Source organism: Drosophila grimshawi, unplaced genomic scaffold, assembly GCF_018153295.1.
Source record: "Drosophila grimshawi isolate 15287-2541.00 unplaced genomic scaffold, ASM1815329v1 contig_1377, whole genome shotgun sequence".
Classification (NCBI taxonomy): domain Eukaryota; kingdom Metazoa; phylum Arthropoda; class Insecta; order Diptera; family Drosophilidae; genus Drosophila; species Drosophila grimshawi.
In genome coordinates, this window is record NW_025062900.1 from 18,814,749 (window position 1) to 18,841,781 (window position 27,033).

At 36.0% G+C, this 27,033-nt stretch overlaps 1 protein-coding gene across 1 annotated transcript; it reads right to left on the minus strand.

The window, feature by feature from the left end:
- Positions 1-1,347: 1,347 nt before the first annotated feature.
- Positions 1,348-27,033, minus strand: LOC6566673 (zinc finger protein Elbow). The gene is made up of 3 exons (XM_001992827.3): positions 26,670-27,033; positions 3,335-4,145; positions 1,348-2,429 (listed from the first exon to the last, which is right to left on the minus strand). The coding sequence occupies exons 1-3, from the start codon at positions 26,736-26,738 to the stop codon at positions 1,690-1,692; spliced, it is 1,620 nt and encodes a 539-aa protein (XP_001992863.1). The 5' UTR covers positions 26,739-27,033; the 3' UTR covers positions 1,348-1,689.

A 27,033-nucleotide genomic window follows, 5' to 3' on the forward strand; every position in this document is an offset into this window, starting at 1 on the left:
ATACATTGTATACGCCTGACAGGATCACAGATGACATACATTTATAAAACTGGAATACCTCTTAAAAGATATAAAGAGAGGGAGAGAGAAAGAGAGGGGGAGAGTGGGCGAGAGAGAAAGCAACGCTTGTCAGAAGCACTGAACGTGAACATCACTTATATATGTAACCCATTCGATATGGGAGTCGCCTCACGGTGTCGCCTCTCTGCGATTCTCTGCTCTAGTAGTATGTGGCGAAATGGACATTTATGAAAGAATTATTGATGCCAACGCCAATGCCAATATGTGTGTGCATGTGCCAAGTTTATAGCATATTTTTTATGACTCCCTGTCAAACCCCTCTCTTCTCTCTTTACTCTTCACTTTCACACACACACACACATGTACGTGAGTCACCCAAAGAGGTCATTCCCAATGTGGGTAGCCAAATGCCAAACGGTATAATACAATAAATTGTCAGGTAGTCACTGGGCGGCTAGCTGTCAAAATGCAGGGGCATGGCTAAAATATAACTCTGCACCCCACTCACGCCACCACTCACCACACTCACCCCTCTCGATTTAATTTATCGACGCCATATGTGGGCAGTGAGCAGAGTAACTATTGGACTCCAGCCGCCAGCCCTTAAGTTGCCTGCTACAGTTCGTTGCAACTTCTTTTTGGGGGAAATATAAAATATGATTTACTGCCTTGGACCGTCGCATCGGTAGCATCGGCAGCTAACTTAAAAAACACCGCCTCACCCTTCTAAAAAAATAAAAAAGAAAAAAACACCCACTACAGCAGAGCTTTGTCCGGGCATAATTCAGCGGGGCAAACGCAATGATTTGTGGGTCTCTGGTTTATGGGCTGGCGCTGGGACTCTTCGTGTTTCCATTTATTATTCGTTATTTCGTTTCGAGTTAAAGCTATTTAGATAAGGCATTCGACAGTATGGAGTGCATATCATATGTATCCAATGCCCAAGGCCAATATTTCTAATCGGAACTCATCTCAATTCTGAGCCAAAGATCCATTTCGATTAAAGCACAATTTGTTGTAAAGTTTTCTTTGATTTATTGATGTTTGTTGTAGTGACTTAAATGAACTTTAAAATAGTGTTCATAATTACATTTACATACATATACATAAACATAGATTCATATTATATAATATTATAATATTATATTAATATTATAATGTACAAGACTTTTACAACTTTTAGTTTTTGGACAATCTTTTCATTTCATAATTGGTTTGCCATATGCAATCATATATATATATATATATTTATATATACATATATGTGTGTGTGTTTTTTTTCTTTTGTTTTTAATTTAATAAATAATATTTAAAATTACCATAAGCATTAAATGGGACATACACAGAGAGAGACACACTGTCGAACAAATTGATTTGTGTGGCATATCCATTTCTTCCTTTTCTGAATAGAACTTTTTCAACTTGCTGCAGCGCCTAAAGCTAATATATATATATATTTATATATATTTATATTTATTTATTTTTTATTTATTTTTTTTTTAACATTTGTATGTAACTAACGTACATTAGATCACTAGCTTTTCACGTTTCACGAGTGAGTTGACCTGCACTCTTAGCCCCCCAGGAGCAACTCAAGCAAAATGATGATTTGACTGAATGTTGAACAGCTGCTCAAACTTCTGCTCCACTGCTCCACCCAAACTCCGACTACGGATGCGAGGAACCCATACGTGGCCCGTATAACGAATACGGCGCAAAGTATTGCGCCAATGCAGGATGTGGCGGCAGTCCGGGCATGCCAGGCGGTGCCAGAGATGGCGGCATCATCGATGGCTTACCATATGGATGATAACGGGCCGCCGCCGAAAGCGGACTCAGCGGCGGTGTCGGATAGGTGCGTTGAAATAGCGGATGATTCGGTGGTATGCCACCCGCCGCTGCCGCACTGAGCACTGCATCCGGCACGGAGGCGGTGTGGGTGCGCAAATGCTGGAACAGATCGTCGGAGGTGCCGAATCGTTTGCCACAATATGCCGCATCGCTGCCAATCCAGGAGCACACGTACGGCAACTGGGACGCCGCTGCCAATGCCGCCAGCTGGGCATGATACGATGATGCAGCTGCTGCTGCTGCCGCCGCTGCTGCCGCACTGCTGCCACCAGCTGAAGAGTTGCCACCCGATTTGCCCGACTCGCACTGCGGACAACCGGCAGGACAGGGCTGGCCGGCGGCCTTGTTAATATAATGCGGACTAGCTGGACAACCTGTACAGTAGGGATCCCGACACACGTTCTGCGAGGCTGCCATCATAGCCGATTGGTCGGAGAGGCCCTTGAGCCGGGCATAGCTCAGATAGGGATTCATAGCCGAGGCCTTAAACATGGCATGGTGTGGCGACATCAACGATTGCGCTGTCATCAAGTCCATCGGATAAGGTGTGCCATAGCCTGTGGATTACGCACAGAATAAACAGGTCGTGTTAACTTAGACTGACTCACAAAGATCGAGCATTTGAAATACGATTGTAAAAGTGATGTTAAATGTGGTATTCATAAATAAAAAGAGTGATCACAGCAAATTGAACTTTATTTCTTCTATTTTTAGTTCTTAATTTTGAAGAACTTGAAGAAATGCCCTAAGGGTATTTACGAAACCTTGACAGACTAATGTTTAATAATAATAATATCGACGACGTAAAATCGAATATTAAAGTTCTGTGTACACAATTAAAAGCACTCCATAAATTGTAAAAATTTGTCGAAATTTTAGAGAAATTTCCCCTGGAATTTTAGAAAGTTTTAGAGTATATTTATAGAGATGTCATTTCAAGAGTTCGAAAACAACATTTAATGAAAGTGGAATTTTGACTTGGCTAAAATTATTAAGCAATTTATAAAGGTTAGAATATGTTGACTTGGCAATTTAGCATTGCTGGAATTTGCTTGAAATAGTTTTTATACCCTGCACCCATTAAAAATAAGAAAAAGGTTATTAAATGATCTAAATATATGCCACGATAAATGGGGTTTTTGACACTCTGAATATTATTTCTCATTCTGAAGCTTAATATTTTAGCCACATGTGTTTTAGGCACAATATTTCAATAGTCTTCAGTTTTTGCGAAAGGTTTTACGGATGGTAATATATATATAATCTACTTCTTGTGTATAGTATAATAAATCAAAAGCTGAGTAAATTTCACTTAATATCTTTTGCATTCAAATTTAGTCATGCGATTGTTTTTTTGTTGTTTTTTGTTTTTCAATTTGAAGTGAAACTAAAATTAATTTGGCTCAATCGAAGCTTATTGCATTTGTGTTTTTGGGTTGATTGGGTTGGTGGTGACACTTACCTGGCGGATAGTAGGAGCCTGTGGAGGGATTCGCCTGTTGGCTGGCTGCATGCAGCGCCTTCACATAGCTTGCCTCCTTGGCTGCCGCATAGGCTGCCTCCTGCAGCCGACTCGAGCTTGCCGCACTCGGGCTGTGCATCGCTGGCGACTCTTTGGAATTGCTGCGCACTGGCGCGGACGATTGCACCGGACTGCCATTTAGCTGGGGCAGAGCCGGTGTGTTGGGTGTGCGACGCAGAGAGGCAGAGGCAGAGACGGAGGCGTTGGCGGTGGCGGTGGCGGTGGCTGTGGAGGCATTCAATGCATTTGGCGACTCGCGCTGTGAGCTGCTGGCACTTTGATTTGAATCGCAACGCTGCTGTCCATTTGTTGAGGATGAGGAGGCAATTCCACTCGCTTTGGGCGTCTTGACACGCTGGTTGCTGCCACTGTTGCTGCTGCTGCTGCTGGTGAGATTTGTGGCGCCGCAATCGTTATTGTTGCTGCTGCTGTTGTTGTTCGTCTCGTAGGGCTTGAATGTGCTGGGTGTTTTACTGTGTGCCGGCGGCAGCTGTTGCTGCTCAACGGAACCGGTGCTGACGCTGGATGAATGACTGCTAACCGGTGAGGATTTATCGCGTGCATTATCCCCCCCCATGCCGGCCAAACCGTTGACATTGCCCATATTCAAAGCCATGCCTTTGGCCTGATGCGGCTGCTGCTTGGTCGACTTTTCAATATTCGCCGCGAGCAGCTTCGGATTTGTTGTGTCCGCACCGATGGCGCTGCATGTTTGCGCCAATAGCGCCAACGGGCTGCTCTTATTGTCCAGCTGCAACCAAGAAACACAAAAAGGAGGCACAAAGTCAGTCAAGAGTTAAAATTATTAGCCAGCTACCCATATGCATATATATCTTTAAGTACACTCATCGAAAAATTGCCACAAATTTGGCATCAATGCTTAGTCGCCATATTATTCAGATAGTACATTTGTAAAGTTTCTAAAAACTAAAATTTGCATTTCTAAATTTCAGTGCGGATATTTCTAAAATTTAGATCAAATATGTGTAATTTCCAGAGAGTTGTTGTCTATGTGTATGCCTTGTAGAATACTTATATTCGTTTTTTTTGATACTTATATTATTATTAAATATTTGTATTTTATGATTTCATCTAAACAAACATTTTAAATACTATATAAATTCACATTTCGAACTAAACTCAAATATAAAAGCCGAGCTAGTAAATTTTATGAACTGTTTCTGAATTTAGAAAAGTTTTTCTTAACAATAGAAATTATTTTAAATCGCAATAATTTTAGAGTTCATAAGTTTATAAAATTTTTTCCCAATGTTTAGAAATTATTTATAAAAATAATATTGTGTATTTTCAGGGTGAATTTCAATTTAGGGCAATCTTTTTTTTTTAAGTGTAGAGGGATGTTGAAAAAGGGTAAGGTAAGGCAACTGTTGCCAGCCCGGGCCTGTTATAGTCTTCGTATCGTGCCAGGCGGCATCAGATAAGAGCAAAAAACCACTGTCGCCTTTAATAGCATTGTCTTTGCACACTTTTGGTTCACTTTTGTTCCTTAAACACTTCCCTTAACGGTTCGGTCGCCAACTTTGTGCATTTTCAGCACGATGTCTGATCTTAATCTTTGGGCCAACACTCCGGCGTGATCATGAAAAACACTCGTACGAGTACGAGTACTCGCTTTCATTTTTTTGGGTGTTTTTTTTGGTGTTGTTGTTCTCCACATCCGAAAAGCAGAACTTAGATTGCCCTTGTTTTCGCTTGGGGCTCCATCATAAATAAGGGCTGAGTGCCATAAATATGCCCGGCATGGCCAAATAAATGGAATTATGGGGCTATTAAAACGTTTGCAAATAAACGATATAAAAAGTACATTAAATATGAAATTACGACGCAAATGTAGTGTGAAAGCATTTCGGGTAGAAGCTCACTTGGGTGGGGGCCCCAACCATTATTGCCACGGGGCGCTAAAAATAAGATAAGCTTTCTGCCTAAAGGCATAATAGAGCGGAAGAAACGATTGAGAACTGGGAATGTATATATATAGCCACTATTTTATGATTTTTAAATAATCATATTTATGCTTATGCTGATAAAAAAATGTGAGTGAATGCAAACATTTCAAGATTAGTTTAAGTATTTTTTTTAGAGTAATTTATTTTTTGGTAAAATAAGATTTTATTTGGGAGGATTTATTCAAAAATGACTATATTTAATTTCAGATTAAGATTCCTTTGTATTTGTTATAAGAATTGAATAATTTGTATATAATATCTACGCTTCAATTGATAAAACATCAAATATGTAAACATGGAATACTTAGCTTAAGTATTTTTAGATTAATTACTATTTATTTTATTTTTCATTTACCTTGATAAAAGTATAATTCTATCAACTAAAAGACTTCAGATTACATTTGAATTAAGAGGTTAAAAAACTAATTTATTTAAGACATTGTATTTTCTGTTTGCATATATTTATTTGTTAAATATGGTTTCCCTTCTCTCATTCACAGTAGATTAATTTTTATCATTTTATTTGTTAATCTTTAATCATGCATAAAAATAGCTAAATGAGGTCGCTTTCATATCTTCCAGGCACGATTGTGGGATGAGCTAATGCAATGGAAATAATATGATTCGTCATTAGCCATTTTTGGGTTATGCTTCTGGTTGGGTTGAGTTGAGCACAGTTTGATTAAGGTACGCGCATTTAATCAGTTTTATAACCCCGCCAATTTGTTGGAGTAATAATTTCCCAATTCGTGCAATTCATTTAATGAAATTGCTGGCCATAAAATGGTCATCAAATATGACAACGTAATATTGGCAATGATTACGCTGAGGCTGCACCTCTTTCGGTCTAATCATTGCGCATTAATCATGGCTAATAACTAATCATTGTTTTAGTGCTCTCCTCTCCCTTCCTTCTACACTGAAAAGTGAAAACTAGCGATTTGCAGTACGAGAAATGCCGGCACAAGGCACAAGGCACAAAAGCAAAGTGCATATAAATGAAATGAATATTACCCACTTACAGTTGTGCCATAAACTCGAACATGGTTTTTGCAATAAAATCCATTTCGCCGCATGCCATAAATTATGGCCCAGCAGGCGAGACACACACACACACACAGCGAAAGAGAGAGAGAGAGAGAGAGAGAGAGAGAGAGAGAGAGAAAGACAGAGAGAGAGAGAGAGGGAGCCCAAAACCTAAACTGAGTAAAGAGTTGAGAGCCATAATTCATTTCTACTAACAAAGGCCCAGCGCACATTGGCAATAATGACGTACAGCTTATGTGTAATGTGTGTGTGTGTGTGTTTGCCTGTGTGTGTGTGTGTAATTACGCCCATGCCCAACTGGCGCAAGTCATAAACTACAAAATATTGAAGCTTTTATAACACTCAATGGGCCGCCATAAATTATTATGATACTATTGTAAAAATGGCAAATTTCTTATCGGTACTTAAGCGCTTTTTTCTGTCCTATGTACACACTTGCTTCGTCTGTATGTGTGTGTATATGTGAGTGTGTGTGTGTGTGTGTGTGTGTGTGTGTGAGTGTGTGTGTGAATACCCTAATGTTAGCGTGTGGCTTGTTTTTGTGCTTATTTTTGTAGTGTCACGATAAGGACCATATTTAAGGCGGGCATTATTTACGTTAAACTGAGTTGAAACAATATCGCAAAATTCACCCAAGTTGGGAAATGACGCTTTGTAGCCAGCAATGGAGCGGGTGAACAAAAGTTCTTATAAATATAAATATTTATTTCGCTTATATTTATGATGTAAATTGCTCTGAATATTGGGTGCGGGTAACACATGTGTCACATTTGACGTAGACACGTTGCCATAAAAATGGAGTTATATGCATAAATATGGTATTCCGATAGTGGCCGATAGTGTTCTTATATGCAATCAAAAAACGTGTTTAGTTTGGCGACTTTAGAAGAAATACTTGAAGTAACTCTATATCCTTCTTACAGTTATATGTATTCATATGCATGTAATTATGGCCAGGATAAGTTGAGTTTCATAAATATACCATTTGCAAAATACTCATTCTTAAAATGTTGACTACTAAGCAAAAAACGTATACAATTCTTCCAAATTGTTGAAAAATCTGGACACAGCTTTTAAATATTTCAATTGTTTTTAAATCTATTAATTATTTCGAATAAATAACTATTATTATAATTAAATATTTTTACTTTTTATTATTACAATTGAGTCATTTATAGCTTTCGGAAATCGATTTGTATCGAAATACGTGAAACGGGTGCAGATATCGATACAATTTATGAAGAAACCTAATTTGTGTTTGGTATTCGATAACTTATATTCCAAATTGGAAGTCTCAGAGTTTGACTCGTGTGTTGATAGTGGTTAATAATATATATACTGCCCGTTACACACTTCATTGTATCAAACTTCCAGAGTTTTTTATTCGTACATTTTGGCACAACTATAAATCTATATCTACTTTAATGACTGCGTCTAGAACAGCTATTTCTTGGAATCTTCGTTGAATCACCACAGGAAATAAGGCACAAGTTGTCACTGAGTACAAGCGGCCTTGCTCCCCTTTTTAAATGGTATTTGATGTCAAATCGATTACCCGGAAACTGTGCCTCTCGCTTGCACTCGTTGGGGTAGTCCTCGCTGAAGCTCGTTCCACGAACGGTATCAACATTTTATTAATTATGGCAGCTAGTCGGGCCATTCTGTCACGTTTTTAGCACAATTAGTCATAATTTATATGAACGCTGATAAAGTTGCCGTATTGATTTTTGGCATTAGGCGTATTCATGTCTCGCATTTGCTGTTGTTGTTTCTGATTTACTTCATAAATATTGCGTGAGGAGTGTGTGTCTGTATGTGTGTAGTGTGTGTGTGTGTGTGCGTGTGTGTGTGCACACTCTCGCCTAATATTTATATTATTTATACTCGCTTATAGATAGGCAGCCACACCATATGGGGCTTGTTTAATTTATGATTGAACAATAGCTGTTATTGAGGCTTATATTTATTCATTCGCCCGTTTATTGATACGCCAGCGGTTTGTCTGGCGGCGTTTTTTACTGATGCAAAAAACAAAGAAGAAGATATTTGTAAGCAGTAAGACCTATTGATGGGCTTGAGCTGGCTAATTAAAGCCTGTACCGTAGAAAAATGATAGCCCCACAATTTCTATGTGTCTAACAGAGTTGCGTTGAAAGAGCTGCAACAAAAAAGTGCTAAATTCAACAAAGTCAACACAATAAAATAAAAAATAGGCAGTTATCACACTTAATTAGCACTCGTTGTGCTAGTTGTACAAATTATACACACTCAGACACACACACACACACACACACACACATTTCGAAATGAACTTAAATAAAAAATAAAATTCAGTGTGCTTTTTGCTGCCGCTCACAAATTATGAGCTGTGTGTTAATTAAAATGTTACACCTTGTGAAAAATGTGTGCAAACAGTACAAACAATTAAATAACAAGCAACAAAAGCTTCGATTCCATGTCGGCTACTTGGGTTTAGTCATGGCTTTTGCACAATCAAGTCACAGTTGGTTGTTAAATGCGAATAATTTAATTAGACACTTAAAACTAAACAGCTAGCCACATTTCCTGTCCCTATTTACAATGGCAATTACTGCAAATATGTAAACACATGTATGTGGCATTAGCTGTGCATTTATCTTCTGTGTGTGTGTGTGAGCGCCATAAAAGTCTGAAGCGCTTAGCTGCACATCTCAAAATATAACGTATACGCAGCGTATTTGCGCGGAGGTCGCCACAGCGAGATGCCAGTTTTATGATGCCTACTAGAAATACTAACAATAATAATAATAATAATAAGCTTTTAAATCACACATTAACTCTAAGATGGATCTCTAGGATAATTACTATTATTATTATATGTAAGAAACTTATAGTTTATAGATCACCTTATCTATTTATCTGTAAGTTCATTATTATATTATTATAAATATTAATATTGTGATTTTCAGCATCTTTTCAAATTGAAAACTCTCCTTACAAACTTGTCTCATTAACGTTGGGTTCTTCTTTGTCATATTTCCATTAAGATTGTTTACAATAAAAATCCCCCTTTCTGCGTTGATCGTGTTTTTTTTCCTTCGCCTATAGGCAGCATTTACTGTAGTTTCAATTATAAGTAGACGAGTGTGTTTTTTTCGGCTATTTGCTCAATATTTCACAGCTGTCAAAGAAAATGATTCGAGTATTAAAAAATAAACATGAAATGCTAAATGTGTCACATTTTACACAGCGGCATTTTAATAATGCCCTAAGCTCATTTTATTGTTGTTGTTGTTGTTTTTTTTTGTGGCACAGCATATGACACATCGACACACTTTAGACGGCGGGGCAAATGTACACTTGAAATAATATTAAGCACAAATAAAAACAATAACAAATGGGCAAATAGGCACGCGAAGACTCGACTCGACTCGACTGGGAATCGTGAGGCAGGCAGGTAGATAGAGCGGCAGGGAGGCAGCTTGTGCAGAGGGAGAGGGGCACACAAAGAAGTCGAAGACGATCAACTGTGCACTTGAAGCCACTCAAAAAATCATACTTTATGTTAATATGACAAACAAAATGTTGAAACTTTTGAAACAATGACAGCCATCCACAAAAACCCATGAAATGTGAACAAGCCGCAGTGGCTTCAACATTTCAAGTTGAGTTCAATTGAATACTTGTGTCGAATGCTCAATATTGCCAGACATTGAAATTGTTTTCCCAAATTGAAATTTGATGGCTGCTTTATCGGCTTTTGAAGTTTTACCGAATATGCGTCGTTATACTAAGCGTATATCATTTTATTTAACTACTTTTTTATTTTACTCTGCTATGCATACTAAATGCATTCTAAGAAATATATAAATTTATATTCCTCAGTTTTTAGTATACTGCATTAATATATATGGAGTATATATAAAAGATAAAAAATTATAAAAAGAATAAAACACTCTTCGCTTGGAGCCAGCAAATAAAATTAATAAATTACAAAACGAGATCATAAACGAATAAACAAATTTCGGTCTTCTAAGCTTATTTTGAGTAAAAGTTAGTTTCTGTTCGATGCAATTCAAAAGGAATTAAATTCTTTAGTGTTTTCGCCCCATGTGAAGTACTTAATATCTGCTAGGGGCGTTAAAGTGAGGGGATGGTGGGGTAGGGGTAGATGTGTGGTAGTTACACCAAAGACTTGATATATTTAAATTATTTATGCGGGGGCAACCGCAATAAAACTTATCTACGTAGATAATGCAATTCAGCAAGCTCTCTACCCGGATCCAGGCCATATTTTCTCAAATGCAATTTTCAAAGATGCTGCGGCTCAGTGTGGATGCGGCGGCTGCCCCATTGCTGCCACTGCTGCCAGTGTTGCTTCCTGTGCGAAGCCTGCCTTGCGATACAAAAATAGCTGCTATAAATATGAATTACAGGATAAGCATAAAAAGCGGAAATTGCGCGACGCCTGCGTCGACGTCGACGTCAACGTCGACATCGCTTTGCATAAGCCCCTGGCGAGGGGAGGACGACGATGTCGTCGTCTTTTGCCAAGACGCTTTGCAGTTTTGTTGCGAATTATAAAATAAGCGATAAAAATTGTATAAAACTTTATGCAGATGTTTGGGTACTTATACTTTGGGTGTGTGTGTGTCTGTATGTGTATGTGTGTGTGTGTGTGTGTGTCTGGCAATGACTGGCTTGCGCACATACTTAATACTTATGTGTATTTTAGCCATTATCTGTTAACACCTTTTTTGTGTTTGCCTTTTTCTCACTTTTTTCTCGTGGCGCTAATAAATTTGCAGCGCCAGAAAAAAAGAATTTACATAAATGCTCTTAAAACATTCATACTCGCACAAAGATATTGTCTCCTTGGTGTCGCGCCGTTTTCTCACAATTTACATAAATTATAATTTACCCACAAACGTTGCGAGTTTCTTTTACATTCAAACAATTTTTTTTATTAAAGCGCAGCTTGAAACACTTTAACATGCTCTCACTTTAAATATTTCTTACTCATTATTAAAATACATTTTTTTCTTTCTCCTTTTTTTTTTTAAATTATTTAATATACTTTAATATATTTCGAATTCCGCAGGGATTTGTTTTCTTAGGCTTAGAGACTTGCCTATTTTTTTTTTTTTAATCTCTTTATTTAAAGATCTCTCTTAACGGGTTTTCAGCCTTGATTGCGTCTTCTCAGAGTTTTCCCAAACCTTGCAATAAATTTTGAATTATTTTACATTTTAATATATCTTTTTATATCAATTTGAATTTAAATGTTTTTCTTATGTATTCTAAATTGTATTTTTTTCATTTAAATATAATCTTTGATTTTTTTATTTGTAGCTTTAATATTATTTGCAAATTCAGTTTTATTTTATTATGCTGTCCCATTTAAAAAATTGTGGACTTATAGCGCACATTAAGTAAATAAATTATATTGACATGATTAGAGAATAAGAAAATTAAGCTTCCTCAGCAGAATTTCAACTGCTAAATAATGATATATAAGATTCAAAATAATGGAAACATAGTTCGTTACACATTTCTCATCTTTTTGTTGCTTTGCGAGTGTTAAATGAACTGAATGCAATAAAAAGTAAGGGCGAGCAATAATGATTGATTGATAAATTGTCAAGCAAATCGACTGAAATACAATTGAAAAATGCAGCAAAGTAAAAGAAAATGTAAAAATGTAATAAATTAGGGATAAATGCGATTTATTGCAAAAAAAAAGAAACCTACGCTTCGATTGTGTTGCTCAAAAGATATTTGTTGAGTGCACAGAAGTGGCAGAAATGTGTGTGCCACTTTCAAAGTGCGATATTGCAAATGTAAATGCAACCGAGCGCAAAATGTGCAACATGTCAAATGGCAAATGACGAGTAGAAATAAGTGACTGAGTTCAAAATGTGCAATCCAATATGCCTGTAGTTTATTTAGCCCGGCGCACAAACGCTGTCACATTAACTGTCAACTGCTGCAAAACTGACACTTGTCATATTGACAGCTGACAGCGTCATTTGACTGTCAAACTTGGCCCGAGTAAATATGTTCGAGAGTTGGCAACACAACACAAAAGTAAAGCTTATTCCATGACTCGGGGGAGCAACAGCAGAGGAGTTGTGGTGGGGCAGGGGCAGGGGGGGGGGGTGTGTGGAGGTAATACGAGGCTGGCTACGTGTGGCAATGCTCTTTTGGCGTTGCCACTTAATTTGACACACACACACACATACACACACACACACATACACACACATACACACACACACGCACACACATGCATTGTGAAGTGCACTTGGCGTTGGGCAATGTTGCAATTTTAGCCAGCAACAACTGTCAGCCATATCATTGCAATTGTCGCAGTTGCACAGCAGCAATTGTTGCTGCTGTTGTTGGTGCTGTTACGGTTGTTGCTGCTGCTGCTGTGTACGCTTTGAGTGACACATTAATGCCATTTTCATGTGTCACTGTTTCTTTCATTTGAGGTCTGTCGGGTTTTGTGCCCCTCTGTTAGATTTCATGTCAGACTTTTGTCAACATTACGTGTCCATTTAGTTGTCAGTTAACAAATGTTGTTGTTGTTGTTATTGTTGTTGTTATTTTTCCTACGCTTGTCGCTTAAGCATTTTCTCTACACTCTTTCGCTGATTGTTTATGTATGCTAACATCTGTGTTTTTGGCGCTGCAATTCGCACATTTAACTTTGCCACTTTGTTCAGCAGTTAACTGCTTCTTTTCACTTTGTGCCCTGGCAAATTAGTGTGTGGTTTTTATATAATATTTATTATTTTAATTATCGAGTGTTCAAAAATGTTTACTTTTCCTCTATACAAATTTATGGCCAACATATGCGCAATGCAATTAACCTTGTTAGCTTGACCAAATTAATTGCCAGTTTTTTTTTTTTTTTTTTTTTGGCGTAGCACGACTGAATGTTCATCATACAACACTTTTGGCATTCCCCCCGCACAAATTCTTATTGCCTCTTGTCAACGCCCATTTGCCATATTCCATTATGCGGCTCATCACTCATTTTGCCGCATATAAGAGCAACAACAACAGCAGGAACAAAACCAACAACAAATGCTGTCTACAAGCTATTAGCTTTTACTTTGGGTGCCCAACAGCTCAAGGTTCTTCAGATCATCAGCAGCAGTAGAAATAGCAGCAGCTGCCTGTTGTTTTTGTCTAGCTTTGTGTAATTTGGGCAAGCGATGTGTTTATCAATCATACGCAATGTGAGCCTGTCACGCCATCCCGTGAAACATGTCAATGTGGGCGTTACTCGCGTCAGCTCTTCCGAATTTATTTACACCAGCCTCGCTCTCCCTCTTTCTCACCCTCTCTTACATTCTCCCTCTCTCTCTTTATATATATATATCCAAAATATGAGCTGTATAAATATTTGTACAGCTTAATTGATTAAAATGCTTAGTTATAAATATAAAGTACTTAAATTTATTAATTTTTGTTGCTGCTTTCTTCTCTGCGTATAAAATAAATTATTAATGTGTTTGCCTTTAGTATATTATCAGGTCTGTTACTTTATCTTTCTAAATCTTAAATACAACAGTTAAAACATTTTTTGGGGCTTGAATTGAATTGAAACTAAAATTTACTAAAAAATATTGTGGGTAATTTAGAGCACCCAAAAACGGAAACAAGCAATAAATAATATTTAGTAAAAGTAATGAAATATATTTGATTTAGGAAAAAAAAATAAAAAAAACAATGAATTCTCTGCGCCAATATTATTTTTTAATGACATTTCCGTATTTTTCAGTATCATAAATTTCGAAGTAAGCTCAATTTATTAGCTATACAAAGACTATTGAATTTTGGCATTTGTTTGTAAATAAAAATATTTTATATTTTAAAAAAAAATAAAGAAATATTCCATAAATATTCCTTATTTTGTTTAATGGCATTTCCATAAAATAATATTATACTGTCAATTCAAAACACATTTATGTGCTATACAAATACTATTGCAAATTTAGCAAATATAATCCAATATATTTGATATTTTCAGTAAAAAGAAATAAATATTGCGCCAATATTTTTGAATATTTTTTTTAATGGCAATCCCATTTTGCAAATAAAAAGGAGAGAAATAGAAATTCGGCGACAGCTGCTGTTGCAATTTGCATAAGCTGAAACAGAAACAGAAACAGAAACTGGCTGTCTGTCAGTCTGTCAACTGTTTGACTGTTTGACTGCGCCTACAAGCGGCATTCATTAATTCACGCAATTTGTATAATAATAATGCCAAGATGTTTTTGGTCTGCATATAAATTCACCCGGTGACAGACTGGTGTGCACTCATTTCAATTTTACTTATGTATATTCATATATATATAGGTCTGTATATATATATATATATATTTATATATATGTAAATTCTTTGCGAAATCAACAATCGAAATGAGACAAAAGAAAACGTTGTTTGTAGCCGTATTTAAGCTGACAGCTGACTAAATTAATTTGACAATAATTAGCATTTCAAGTTGTCAGCATTTTTGCCAATTTTGCATATGCAAGATATTCGCACATGAAGTGACAATGTTGCCACGTGCAACGTGCAGCGTGTAGCGTGCAGCGTGTAGCGTGCAGCATATGGACATCATTCGGCATGTCGTCCACCATAAATCCAATGACACTTTATAATTTCAACGGCCAGCGAACAACTTGCAACTTGCACCTTGTCAGCGTTGTGGCTGTCAACTGTTTGCCTTGGGCGCTGTCAAAATGCCAAACGCCGTGCAACGCGTGAACCCCACACCACTAGAGAGAGATAAAGAGAGAGAGAGAGACAGGGGAGAGAGAGTTGTCATTCGCATTTGCGGCGCGTTAATTACGTGTTATTTATAATTATGCGCCCTACACATGCGTTGACAACACTTGTCAGCAATGCGAACAGAACAACTGCCGAATCGAATCGTATTGAGACAATTTTGCCGACTTTTCTTGCGAATTTCCCTTCAACCCCCCCCCATTACACCTGCGATTATTCATATTTTTCTTTTTTTGGTTTCGCTTTTCATTTGCCACGTTGCGTGTTTTTCATTATTTTTGTTTGCATTTACTGCATGAATAATGTTTGCTTGCCTATGACTTAATTAACTTTCTTAACTCATGTATGTAATTTCCGCATGCCACGTTGTGTGCATAGCTTTAGCATTTTTAGCATTTGTAATAAACTAAGCCTACGAAAAAGACAATTATTCACATGTAATTTTCACACGAGAAGTGAGCGAAATAAATTGATTAATTTACCCTGAAATGCATTAAATGTAATTTTTTTTGTAAAAATAGGCAACAGACAGAGGGAAGCATTTGCGATTCTCTAATATATATATTTGTATATATTATCATTCCTGATCAGCATCAAGAGTCGAGTCGACTTCATGTCATGTCTTTTTGTCTGTCTAATTGGGAATTTAAGTTCTCGTTTTCCATACGCAGATCAAGTTGCATTCTATCGATAACTGCTATCGATTTCCGATAGCAGCAAAATCCACAATCTATATATAGTATACATTGACATATTATTGATCAATTTCATCAAGATCGTATAATAAAACCCAAGTTATAATCCACAAAGTAAGCTCATATTGCTCTTATAACTCTCTTTTTTTACCCTTTAGTCGGGTGCAGGGTATGCCGTAGTCGAGATCAGTCGCCCACAACAATCTTACATGTCAGTCTTGCTCATTTTGAAAAGTAACAAACTTTGAGCATTTCGATGGCGTTTTGCTTTTGTTCCCCAATAGATACAATCTTCAAACAAAACTTGCTTCTTAGTTTTGCATTTTGGCATACAAACAAGCTAAATTAGATAACTGCAAATTGGCTTGTTTAAATGTGCTTTGTGTTTGTTGGACTTCCGTTTAAGTGCCTCAATGCAAGCCAACTCAGACAGCTGGACAGACAGACAGCTACTACTGCTACCCCTGCCCCCCCTCAATTTAGGCCGGAAAGGCAACTGACTGACAGTTTTGTGTTGCACAACTGCTTTTTTTTTAATTTGTGAAACGAATACAATTTGTATATAAAAAGTTACAAAAAAGAAAGAAAAGAAATTATACTTGGTCTGTCTATGTTTGAGAGAGAGAGGGAGAGAGAGAGAGAGAGCAGAGGTGTGAGAAGCAGCCACTGGTTGAGTGACATGCTGACGCCCTTTACACCAGACTCGACACGACTTAGTCTCTTTTCTCTGTCAGTCTGACAGTCTTGCAGTCTGTTTGGCTGCCCCCGTCCATCACTTTGCATAATAAAATGCGAAAATATGCGAATAGAGTCAAATTCTACATCCAGCAATGCAGCCAAAACACACACACACACATCCATTACTCGGGGGGGTTAGAAAATAAAGAGATATAGCTGTGTGCTCAGACGTTGCATTTTTTTGTATTCGGCATACTCAGTAAATATACATAAAAAGGGTATGTTAGACGTGTGAACTGGCAAAAGGGCAACTGCAACTCTTTTGTAAGGCCCAAGCAATGAAAAATGTAAGACAAAGTTAAGTTAATAAACAATTTCTCTGACCCTACAAATCGGTTAACAAAATTCTGATGTAAATTTGTTTTCTCAAATAGATATATATTTTAAAAGGATATTTTCGGAGTGTGAAATGCGAGGGTGTTAAATTTAGGTAAAAGCATAACAATTCTGATAGAGATTCCAATCTATTTCGATCTATATCTATTAGATATATCATAAAGATCGGTCGGTTTTTTAAATTAAATTCAGTTGAAGTTCCGCTTCGATATTTTGGCTGTGGATAAATTAGATCAGTTTTGAATTGTGATTCCACTGCTGAATTTCATTTGGCGAACATGCCGCTTGTGATTTGACACACTGGCTTCATTTGAAGCTCATTCCACAGGGTATCGCCTAGTCGAGTTGGCTGCAGACTAAAAATTGTAACTAGTTTTTGTGTGCGCAAAACGCCCTTTGGTTGATTTTTTCCACAGCGATAAGCAAATTTTTGCGAAAGTACACAAAAAATAATAGTCGGAAGAGGCTAAAAGACAGTCAGACAGATGGACAGACGGATGGACAGACAGATGGACAGACAGATGGACAGACAGATGGACAGGCAGACAGCTGTATAAATGAATTGCAGATGGTGAGTGTGTTTTTTTCGCTATAGTTGCAGCTAATTTAAATAAGCAGGCAATGGGAAGCGTGAAAAGCCTCTTTGTGCAGCGATCTTTAGCACGTGATAAGCGTCAGCTGGGAAATTTGTTGAACTGCGGGTGGAGGGTTGTGGTGGAAGGGGAAGGGGGAGTTGTGATGTGGAAGGCGTGAGATGCTTGTCATCTTGTCGTCTGCAAAGACAAATGCATTTTCACTTTTCACCAGCAGCAGCAGATGACAATCAGCTGAGAGTTTTACGGGGTTAAGGGTTTTAGATGCTTTGGCTGCATTTTCAACAATGTTTCGCATAACAAACTACAAAACTCGAGGATTTTTAGAGCTTTATCAATAATTGAAAGCGAAAAAAAATTATATATATTCTTGACTAGCATTAATTGTGGATCTAGTGGATCTGGATCTAGCCACCCATCTTAATGGAACTTGGAATATATTTGTTGCCTTCAGGCAGTACATATATCGGGCTATACTATATAGCTGTCATAGGAATTATCAATCAAAAGGTAACTTTTCACATTAACAAATATTTCAGATAGTTTATGAATTTATATAATTTAATTTAAAAAAAACATAAGGCATATCGAAAGGTTTACTCTAAGACAGCAGTAAATATTGCAAAATTCATTAGTATTTTCTGAATTTCACAAAGGAGTTTTTCTAAAAATGGGTGTTTCCATTTCTACTTTTTAGAACTAATTTGAGATATTTTATAAGAAATATATTTCAATTTTAATAAAAGAGAAACCCTTCCAATTCACACAAACGTTTTTTCCTTATATCTGCAATTTATTTCTTAAATCAAACGAAATCGTTTTTGATTTTAAGGGTGATTTGCATTTTGGGGCTATTTTTTTTTATTGTAGTGTAAATCATTTTCTGAGTGTAGTTATTAAATGTCTAACAATGCATAACATCACTTTTTATATATCCAATCGCTGTACAAGGGTATTTAAACATCGACATTCTCAACATATCTGTGCCATCTTGTTTTCAGTTTAATTTTGTTTCTGTGTTGCAAGCAACTTTGAATTGAATCTGCTGGTTATAGTTTAGTTGGCAAACATTTGCTCGGCATTCTTGGTAGTTTTACGTGAGGGGATCCTGTCAACAGCAGGTTTGCTGCGTTATTCTGCTTGGCATTTGACATGACGCTCATGTCATTTGAAAATAACAACTCTGACATCGTATTTAATTTGTTTTATTTTCAGTTTCATTTTCATTCCCATCGTTTTGTTTTGTTTTGTAGATTTTTTTTTGTTTTTTTTTTTTTCGCTGTGTGCTGTGTTCTTTCAACCTTGGGAAACTTGCCTTGAAGTGTCAACCAGCCAAGTTTGTCTGGGTTCAAAGAGTGTCAACAGCAACAGCAAGCACACTAGGGTGGGGAGGGTGGCAGGGTGAAGGGGGACTGAAGTATAAGAAATTGGTTTACAGTGGAGAGCATAGGCAAAATCAACAATCAAAAAGTGTCAGTTTGACACATGTCGTTTTCTATTTAAATGAACTTGCTGTCAACTTTATGGTTCACATTTCATAGCTTCCAATTGGGAACGAGCGTGTAATGAATATGGATGGGGTTCTCGGTTCTCGGTTCTGGGTTCTTGGTTCTGGTTCTGGTAACAACAAGCGACAGCTGTTGACGTTCCCAACTAAATAATGTTTATATATTTTAGTAAACAGAAAGTTGCTCAAAACATTTTTGTTGCTGCTTAAGGCAGTTATTAGTTTATGATTTCTTTGCATTTCATGAATGAAATGTATGAAATTTTTGTAATATTAGAAATATTTAAATAAATGAGATTTTTCTAAAATTTATTTATTATTTATTTTGCAGTTGACTTAGCTTAAATGTTGTTATTATAATAATAGTAATAATTAATAGTTTTTAAAGGGAAATTTGCCATTAAAACTAGAATATATTTAATAGGGTATCTCTAAGTCGAACTCACTTGACTACAGCATTCTTACTTTTTTTTATCAATTCGTTGTAAAAAAAACTCGTTGAAAAGTTCGTTGGACACTTTCACTTTCTCAATACGTGTGAAGTGGGGTCGCATGCGGCTTGCAACACACGAAACAAATTTGAGCCGCTTTCAAATTGCTGCTTAAAAATTAATAGCCACCAATCAGGCAAACACACGCACACACACACACACACACACACAATACACACAATACACACAAGCGCCGCTCAAGTGGCGCCAATTAAAATGATTAACATCAATAGAATAGAGTTTAAAAAAAAAGTGTCGCCTTGTTGACCAGAAAAAAAAACATAAAAAACCATATTAATAAAATGAAAAGAAAAATGTGAATAAATGAAAAAACGACGTCTGAATGTGTTGATAAGACAAGCGGACAGCTCAGAAGTTGTTTCGGCGCATAATTGATGTGATTGAGATTGATTGTTTATTGGTTTTTTGGCCTGATTTGATTGAAAGCCAAACCCAGCCACAAAAACCAACTCGTCTGCATCGCCGGCGCCACACATTTAGCCCCATTGGCATTGGGGCGTGTGTGTGTGCGAGTGTGTGTGTGAGTGTTGACCGCTTTCTGGCTTATCAATATTACATTTCAGTTTCTTTTTATTAGATGCCTTTTGTGCGGACAATGGCCACAAGCCCACACATTACCACATCAATACATAAATACACATAAATACGGACAGCTTCAAACATGTGCCCCGTACAACTGTACGTCCGGCTGTTCGTCCATCCGTCCGGGGCTTTGTGGCTTCTATTATTTTTTTTTTGTAGGGGGTCTGGCTTCAAAAGCAATTTGTGCGTGTTTAGTGTCAAATGTGCTGTTGAGCTTTGAGAGCCCATTTTTTTTCTTTTTTTTGGTAGGCTTTGTGCGCTTGCGGAGAGCTTAGCATTTATATCATTTTATGGCAATCACTCATACGACCCAGTGTACGACTTACGACTTAATGATTGATACCATTTGAAAAGCATTTAAGTTGCCGCAGCTTACAACACATTAAAACGCATCGGAAATGGTCAGCAAAGGCTTTAAAACCCATTTGGGACTTGGGAAAAATTCCACATAAAAAAAAATTGCGAAAAAAATACAAATAAATTAATGCAACTTAAGCCAGTGGCATTTTCTTATCACATTGATTACTGACTGGACTTAACGTGTACTGGACAGAAATATCTGAATCATCAACTTAATCCAAGGAGAATTAAATATGAGTATTTATTTCATTATTATAATTTTATTTTATGAAATTCTATCAATTAATTGAACACGTTCAGGACAGAATGTGACCGAAAATGAATTAATTTATATAATTAATATTGAATTTTTAATAAAATAGATAATAAATAAATATTCAATTGATACACATAAAATAGCATGAATATGAATATGAATAATATACGTATTAATGAATACATAATTAATATTGAGATTTTATAATTTCATAAAAATTGTTAAGACAAAAGTAATAACGAATATGTAATTAATTTATACAATTAATATAGAATGAAATGAAAAATATCAATTTATGATAATCAAATTGTTGCATAAAAAATTGTAAGTGACGAAAGGGCTGACAATTATTATCTTTTTGTTTATATATAAAACCTAATATGAAAGAAGACAGAAATCAAAACAAACTTTATTATTTAATTCAAAAAACCAGAAAAAGAGAGCATATCGCTAGCTGTCTATAATATTTGAGTTAAATCATTGCAAAATAAATGCTGTAGCCTTAAACCCCCTAATCCAATCAATATTCATATGGTATTCCCCCACGCATTGACAGTTATCAGCTTGCACATTAATATGATTATTTCTATATTAATTTATTAGTTAATTTGTTGCTGTATTTTATGATTATTGGCTTTTGCAGTCTGCGCCATAAAAAGCCCGCAGTCTTCGATCCGCTGTGCGATTATCGCTGTCCATAATTTGTGTTATGTGCTATCTCTCTCTCTCTCTCTCACTCTCACTCTATATCTCTCTCTGTCTCTCTCTTTGTCGGCTGAAACGGGTTATTATTTTGCATTTAAGCAGCCGTTTCAATTCATTATCATAGTTAGTATGCCTCGCGTGCATTTAAATGAATTCATTGAGTTTCGCTCATTCAATTTGTATCGTACGTAAGCATTTAGCATCAATATGGCAATCACAGGGGGTGGCAGCAGGGGGGAAGGGGTTGAGGGAGGGAGGGCGACTTACTTAGGCGTCAATGGCACGATTGACGGCTCAACAATTTTATTGATAAATGCCTTTTGATTGCGAAGCTCGGAAAAAAAAACGAGCAACAAACGGCAATAACAATAAAAGATGGTCACTTTGTGTTTTATTAGTTGTTCGTTTGTGTTTTTTTCTTTTCTTTTATTTATAGTTTTATACATAACTCAATTGATCGTTAAAATAATTATGGGCGCCATAAAAAATAATGCTTTACAACTCAAGTATTTCTTAATGAAAGAACAGTAAATATTAGTTAAATGACATTTATTTTTGGTAACACTTTTAATCGGTTTGTTATCTCAACAAGCTAGAAAAGATATCACAAAGCACGCGTTCGGGATCGCAAATTTTGAAAAACATGCATGGCTATTTGGAAATTACTTAGAGTTTGTACTTTATCAAGTATTAATCCTTACCAATATTTGATAGAGTATTGACTCTAAGTAAAGTATAAAAACCCATTTATAAATATGTGTTTTTATATGTTTTCTTATATATTTAAATATATATATGAATATACAATATAGTAATTATATTACAGTTGTAGAATTATATATATGACTGAAAAGAGAGCTCAAACTCGAATCATAAATTTAATATTTATGAAAAACTAATATGTAAAATATTAGTTATAATATTAGGATTACAGCAAGAAACATACAAATAAAATTTGTTTAAAACTTTAAAAAGTATTATTATGTTTTCGATTTTCCGAGTAAATTTCCGAATCTCTTTTTCTGAGATCTGGTTCGTAACAAGGATTGGTTCTTGGAACAAAAAGAACTGAAACTTCGATTGGGTTCCAAACCGGTTTGCAACCTTGACTAATAACAACATGGAGCAAAAACGCCTTATATATTTTTAAGGTTTTTGCAGTTAACTATTTCTAAATGTACAATTTAAGAGGTTGCCAACTGTGAGCAAGAAGTTAAACAGCATTTAAGCACAGCATTGCCATATAATAATTAATGAACAAAGAGCGTCAAAATGTTTGACAGCTCGCTGAATCATTTAAGCTGTGATCCACTGTGCGTACTTAACATTAGTCTTCTATCTTCTCTCTGCCTCTCTCTCACACACAAACACACACACACACACACATAGAGGAAACGACAGACATTTGTGTTATTCAAAGAATTAATTAACACTTTAGGCGAAAACTATTATGCAGCAGTGTGCACGAAAAATTAACATGACAGCTTTAGAAATGGCAATTTATCACTAACAATGTCTACGCTGTTGTTGTTGTTGTAAGTCTGTGCTGTTGATGACACTTTAATTAGAGCCACACGCAAACGCAAAGCTGGCAGCAATATTACAGCAACAACAACAGTGACATACGAATAACAGAAAAGAAAAACAACCCAAGCTGAGAGAGAGAGAGCGAGAGAGAGAGAGAGCGCTGCCAGCTTGAACTGTGCGTTGACTGTTAGCCTGCAACTGTTAACTGCACACGCTGCTTAAGCGATTTAACATTGTGTCATGAGTGTTTGACCGACTGACTGGCTGACTGACTGAATGACTGATTGACTGACTGCATAAATGGCCGCTTGACTGACACATTTAATTATATTAATGAATGTTTGCGGTCAGCTGACATTTGCACTTTATTTACACAAGGCGCCTGTCACTTTAGCTCACTGTTAACCGAACTGTTATCCAGGCTTTTGACTCTTCAGTTTGAGTTATTATCCAACACTTGGCATATGTTGTTGCCATTTTTTGTGGCACGCTTGTGCGCATTTTTCACATATGACAGCGAATTATCAACAGCAAAATGTTGTTGCAAAGTCAGCCATAATTTTGTTGGCCGTTTTTTATTGCGTGGAGCGCCACAGAAAAAAAGCAACAAAAAATAAAATACAAATGATGACACTGACAGCTGTCAAGCTTAGTTTATTTGATTTCATTATAATTAATAGCGAGCAGGCATCATTAATCATTGAATAATTTATAGATACACTCGTATTTGCAGATAGCATTTACATATATAGATATATATATATATATTTATATATTTGTTTGTTTATTCATTTGCGAAAGGGTTACTCACTCGGCGACTGTCCGATTGTTAAGTAAATAAATTTACCTCAGATGACAGCGTTATAAATTATAAAACCTGCATACATTATCTATAAAGACAACGACAAGAAACAGATACAAAAACTGTCGACTATTTGCATACCCTTGCAGAACACATATAAATTAAAGTTATTCGACACATTGCTGATATTTTTGTTGCAGGCAGGAAATTAGTTCTGATATGATCTAGCTGAGAAACGGAAACGACTCACGATTTATGATAAAATTATAATAAAATAAGTTTCAATTTATTTTTATCTTTGCTTTACCTGCAAAAACTATATTATATGCCATAAATTAAACTAGAATGCTGTTCAATCACATTGGAACTAGTTCACACTGGTCACGTGCTGCCCTATATAATTCGGCAACCAGTCGAAACCAGTTGAATCAATCAATCAATCAAAATTTCGTTTGAGTTGCTTCTTTAAGAGTGATTTAAACATTTAAATGAATGAATAAATTGGGTGCTTATTTAAATATGTTTATCTTTGAAATGAATCAAAGGTATTTCAGCTTTAGCTCAATCAACTCTAAAGTTTATGAGCTTTGAATTAAGATTCTATATTCATATTATATTCATGCCCAACTAGAATCAATTCAGTAATCATTATAAAGAGTGATATAAATACATTCATCTATGAAATGAATTAAATGTTTTCCAACATTAACTCAATCAAAGTGATGAAGCGAGCGCACTCACATTCATTGCACGACTTGAAGAATATATACACATAAATTAAAATGAAGATTCTGCATTCATATTATATTCATACCCAACTATTAGTTAAGAGGTGAATGAATGAATGAAATGAGTACAGCTGAAACTGCATTAAACTTAATGAATGCACTCACATTCATTGTGCGCTTTCTTTTCTTCCTGTTCATTGTGCGAATATTTACCCACAAATTAAAATGAATATTTATTGGCCTTTAAGACTTGTGGGGAGTAAGAGAGAAAAATAGAGAGTGTGTGAGAGAGAGAGAGAGAACAAAGATGTTGACTCTGATTAACTGCCATAGTTTAAGTATTTTGTTGTGTGTTGTGTTTGGCTGCATTTGCGAAATTGCATTTGTTTGTTTAGTCATTATAAATTTAAATTTGCTACACCATAAATTTGTATACAGTTGCCAGAGGTGCCCTCTCTATCTCTGTCTCTCTGCCTCTCCCTCACTCTCAGTCTCATCTACATGCATTTAGATAGTTTAATATGCACAAACATAAATAAGTTTTATGTGCTGATATTGGATAATTTATCGCGCTACGATTGCGAATTTTCTATTTGGCTTGGATTTTCCTTGCCACTTGCCACTTGCCACGTTTCACATGCGTCGTAAACAGCTGCTGCTGCTGCCGTTGCAGTAGTCAGCGATTTTAGCCCAGAAGCACATGGCCAACTTGGCTGTATGTCTGCCTGAGAAACGACATGTGTAGGAGTTTTGTTGTTGTTGTTGCTGTTTGTGATTGTTGCTTTTGTTGTTGTTGTGTCGCACAATAAATTCGCTTGTGGCGAAGTGCAGTAATTGCAATTCTGTCGACATTTCAATTATTTATGAAATATCATAGAGTTCATAAATAATGGCAACTCATTTGCTACCTGGCCATATTTTAGCTGGACTGTGATAAATTACAGTTCGTTGGCTAAACACACTCGATTCTATGATTCGATTATTCAAAGTGAAAACAAACAGGTTCGACTAAAAGCAATTATTTAATTCTTATTAATTGAGCAAGAATTCTTGACAATCATAAAAATACATTAATGAATTAAAAGTATTTCAGCATTAATTCAATCAATTGCGAATGAGTTAGAAATCAGTGATGCAATTAGACTCATCGATTTGTGAATAGTTTGAATATGTTACAAGGTAAATAAAGACATTCATATGTGAGTGATATAAATAAGTCCACACATGGAGTTAATCAGTATTAAGTTAATAAATTCTGAAGATTATAATAAAAATATGGAGTGAATTGAAAGTATTTCGGCATTAATTTGAATCAACTCAATCAGTTAGGATAAAGCATTAATATAATATGATGAATAAGAAATGAATGGAACGGACTTTCAATTAGTTCATTTATAAATTGCTATAAACTCGAGTCTCTTTATTCTTAACGAAGTCTGGCAACTCTTTGCTCTATTTGCCCCTAAACGCTGTTTTTAACTGAGTGTGTTAAAATTTGCAAAATTGATGTTGTTTTTATATTTGCCAACTAGTAACTTATTTTCGGAATGAAAATACGAAACTCCTTTCGCTCTTCAGTTTTAATATAATAATATAGTTTCATATTTTCCAATTAGCAGCAAATGTTTTCAATGAAAATATATAAAAATAAATGATTTTAATTCAATTATAGTTGTGTATTCCACAACGGACAACTGAGAACACAAAAAGTTTTCGAATATTGGTTTCGATTTAATTTGATAATAATATAGCAACTAAAACTAAAAAAACCCTCCCGCTAATTTGCTTTAGTTTTATTTTAATTGAATAATATAGTTTTATATTCCGCAGCTGGCAACTAATGTTTTCAATGGAAATATACAAATTGTTGGTCTTAATTGGATTATTTTGGTTTTATATAGCTAATGTTTTGAATGTAAAAACCTTTCGCTGATATACACAGTTTTATATAAATTTGTATATTCCCCAAATGGCAACAAATGCTGTTAATTTAATTATTTTATTTTATATACCCCAACGGACAACTCATTATTGGAATGAGAGCACAATAAAAAGCTTTAGCTTAAATCCATATTTATAAAAAAAAGAAGACGAAGAAGCAGAAGGAGGGGAGGGGTAGAAGAGGAAGAGAAACTCACCGCTGTCGGCGCTGCGGCTGCTGTCATATAATCCGGCCTTAAGTAGTGATGATTGCTGGATTGCAGCATTTTGTTATAGTTTGTTAAATCCACTTTGACGGCTGTTCTTTGGTTGAGGCGGAGGTGTTTGAGTTGAGTTTAATTTTGAGTTGAGTTTTGAGCTATGAGCTGGCTGCAGGCGAGTTAAAATTGCCCTTGCTTAACGGTAAATGGCAATTGAATGCAGACAATTTTGCTGTTTTTGTTGTTGTTGGTGTTGGCAACGCTGACAGTGGCGTGCTGCCAACTCGTGTGAAAAGCGGCGCCTGCGCCTCAAAACTTTTGTTGTTGTTGTTTTCAATTAAGTCGTTGTTTTTTTGAATTG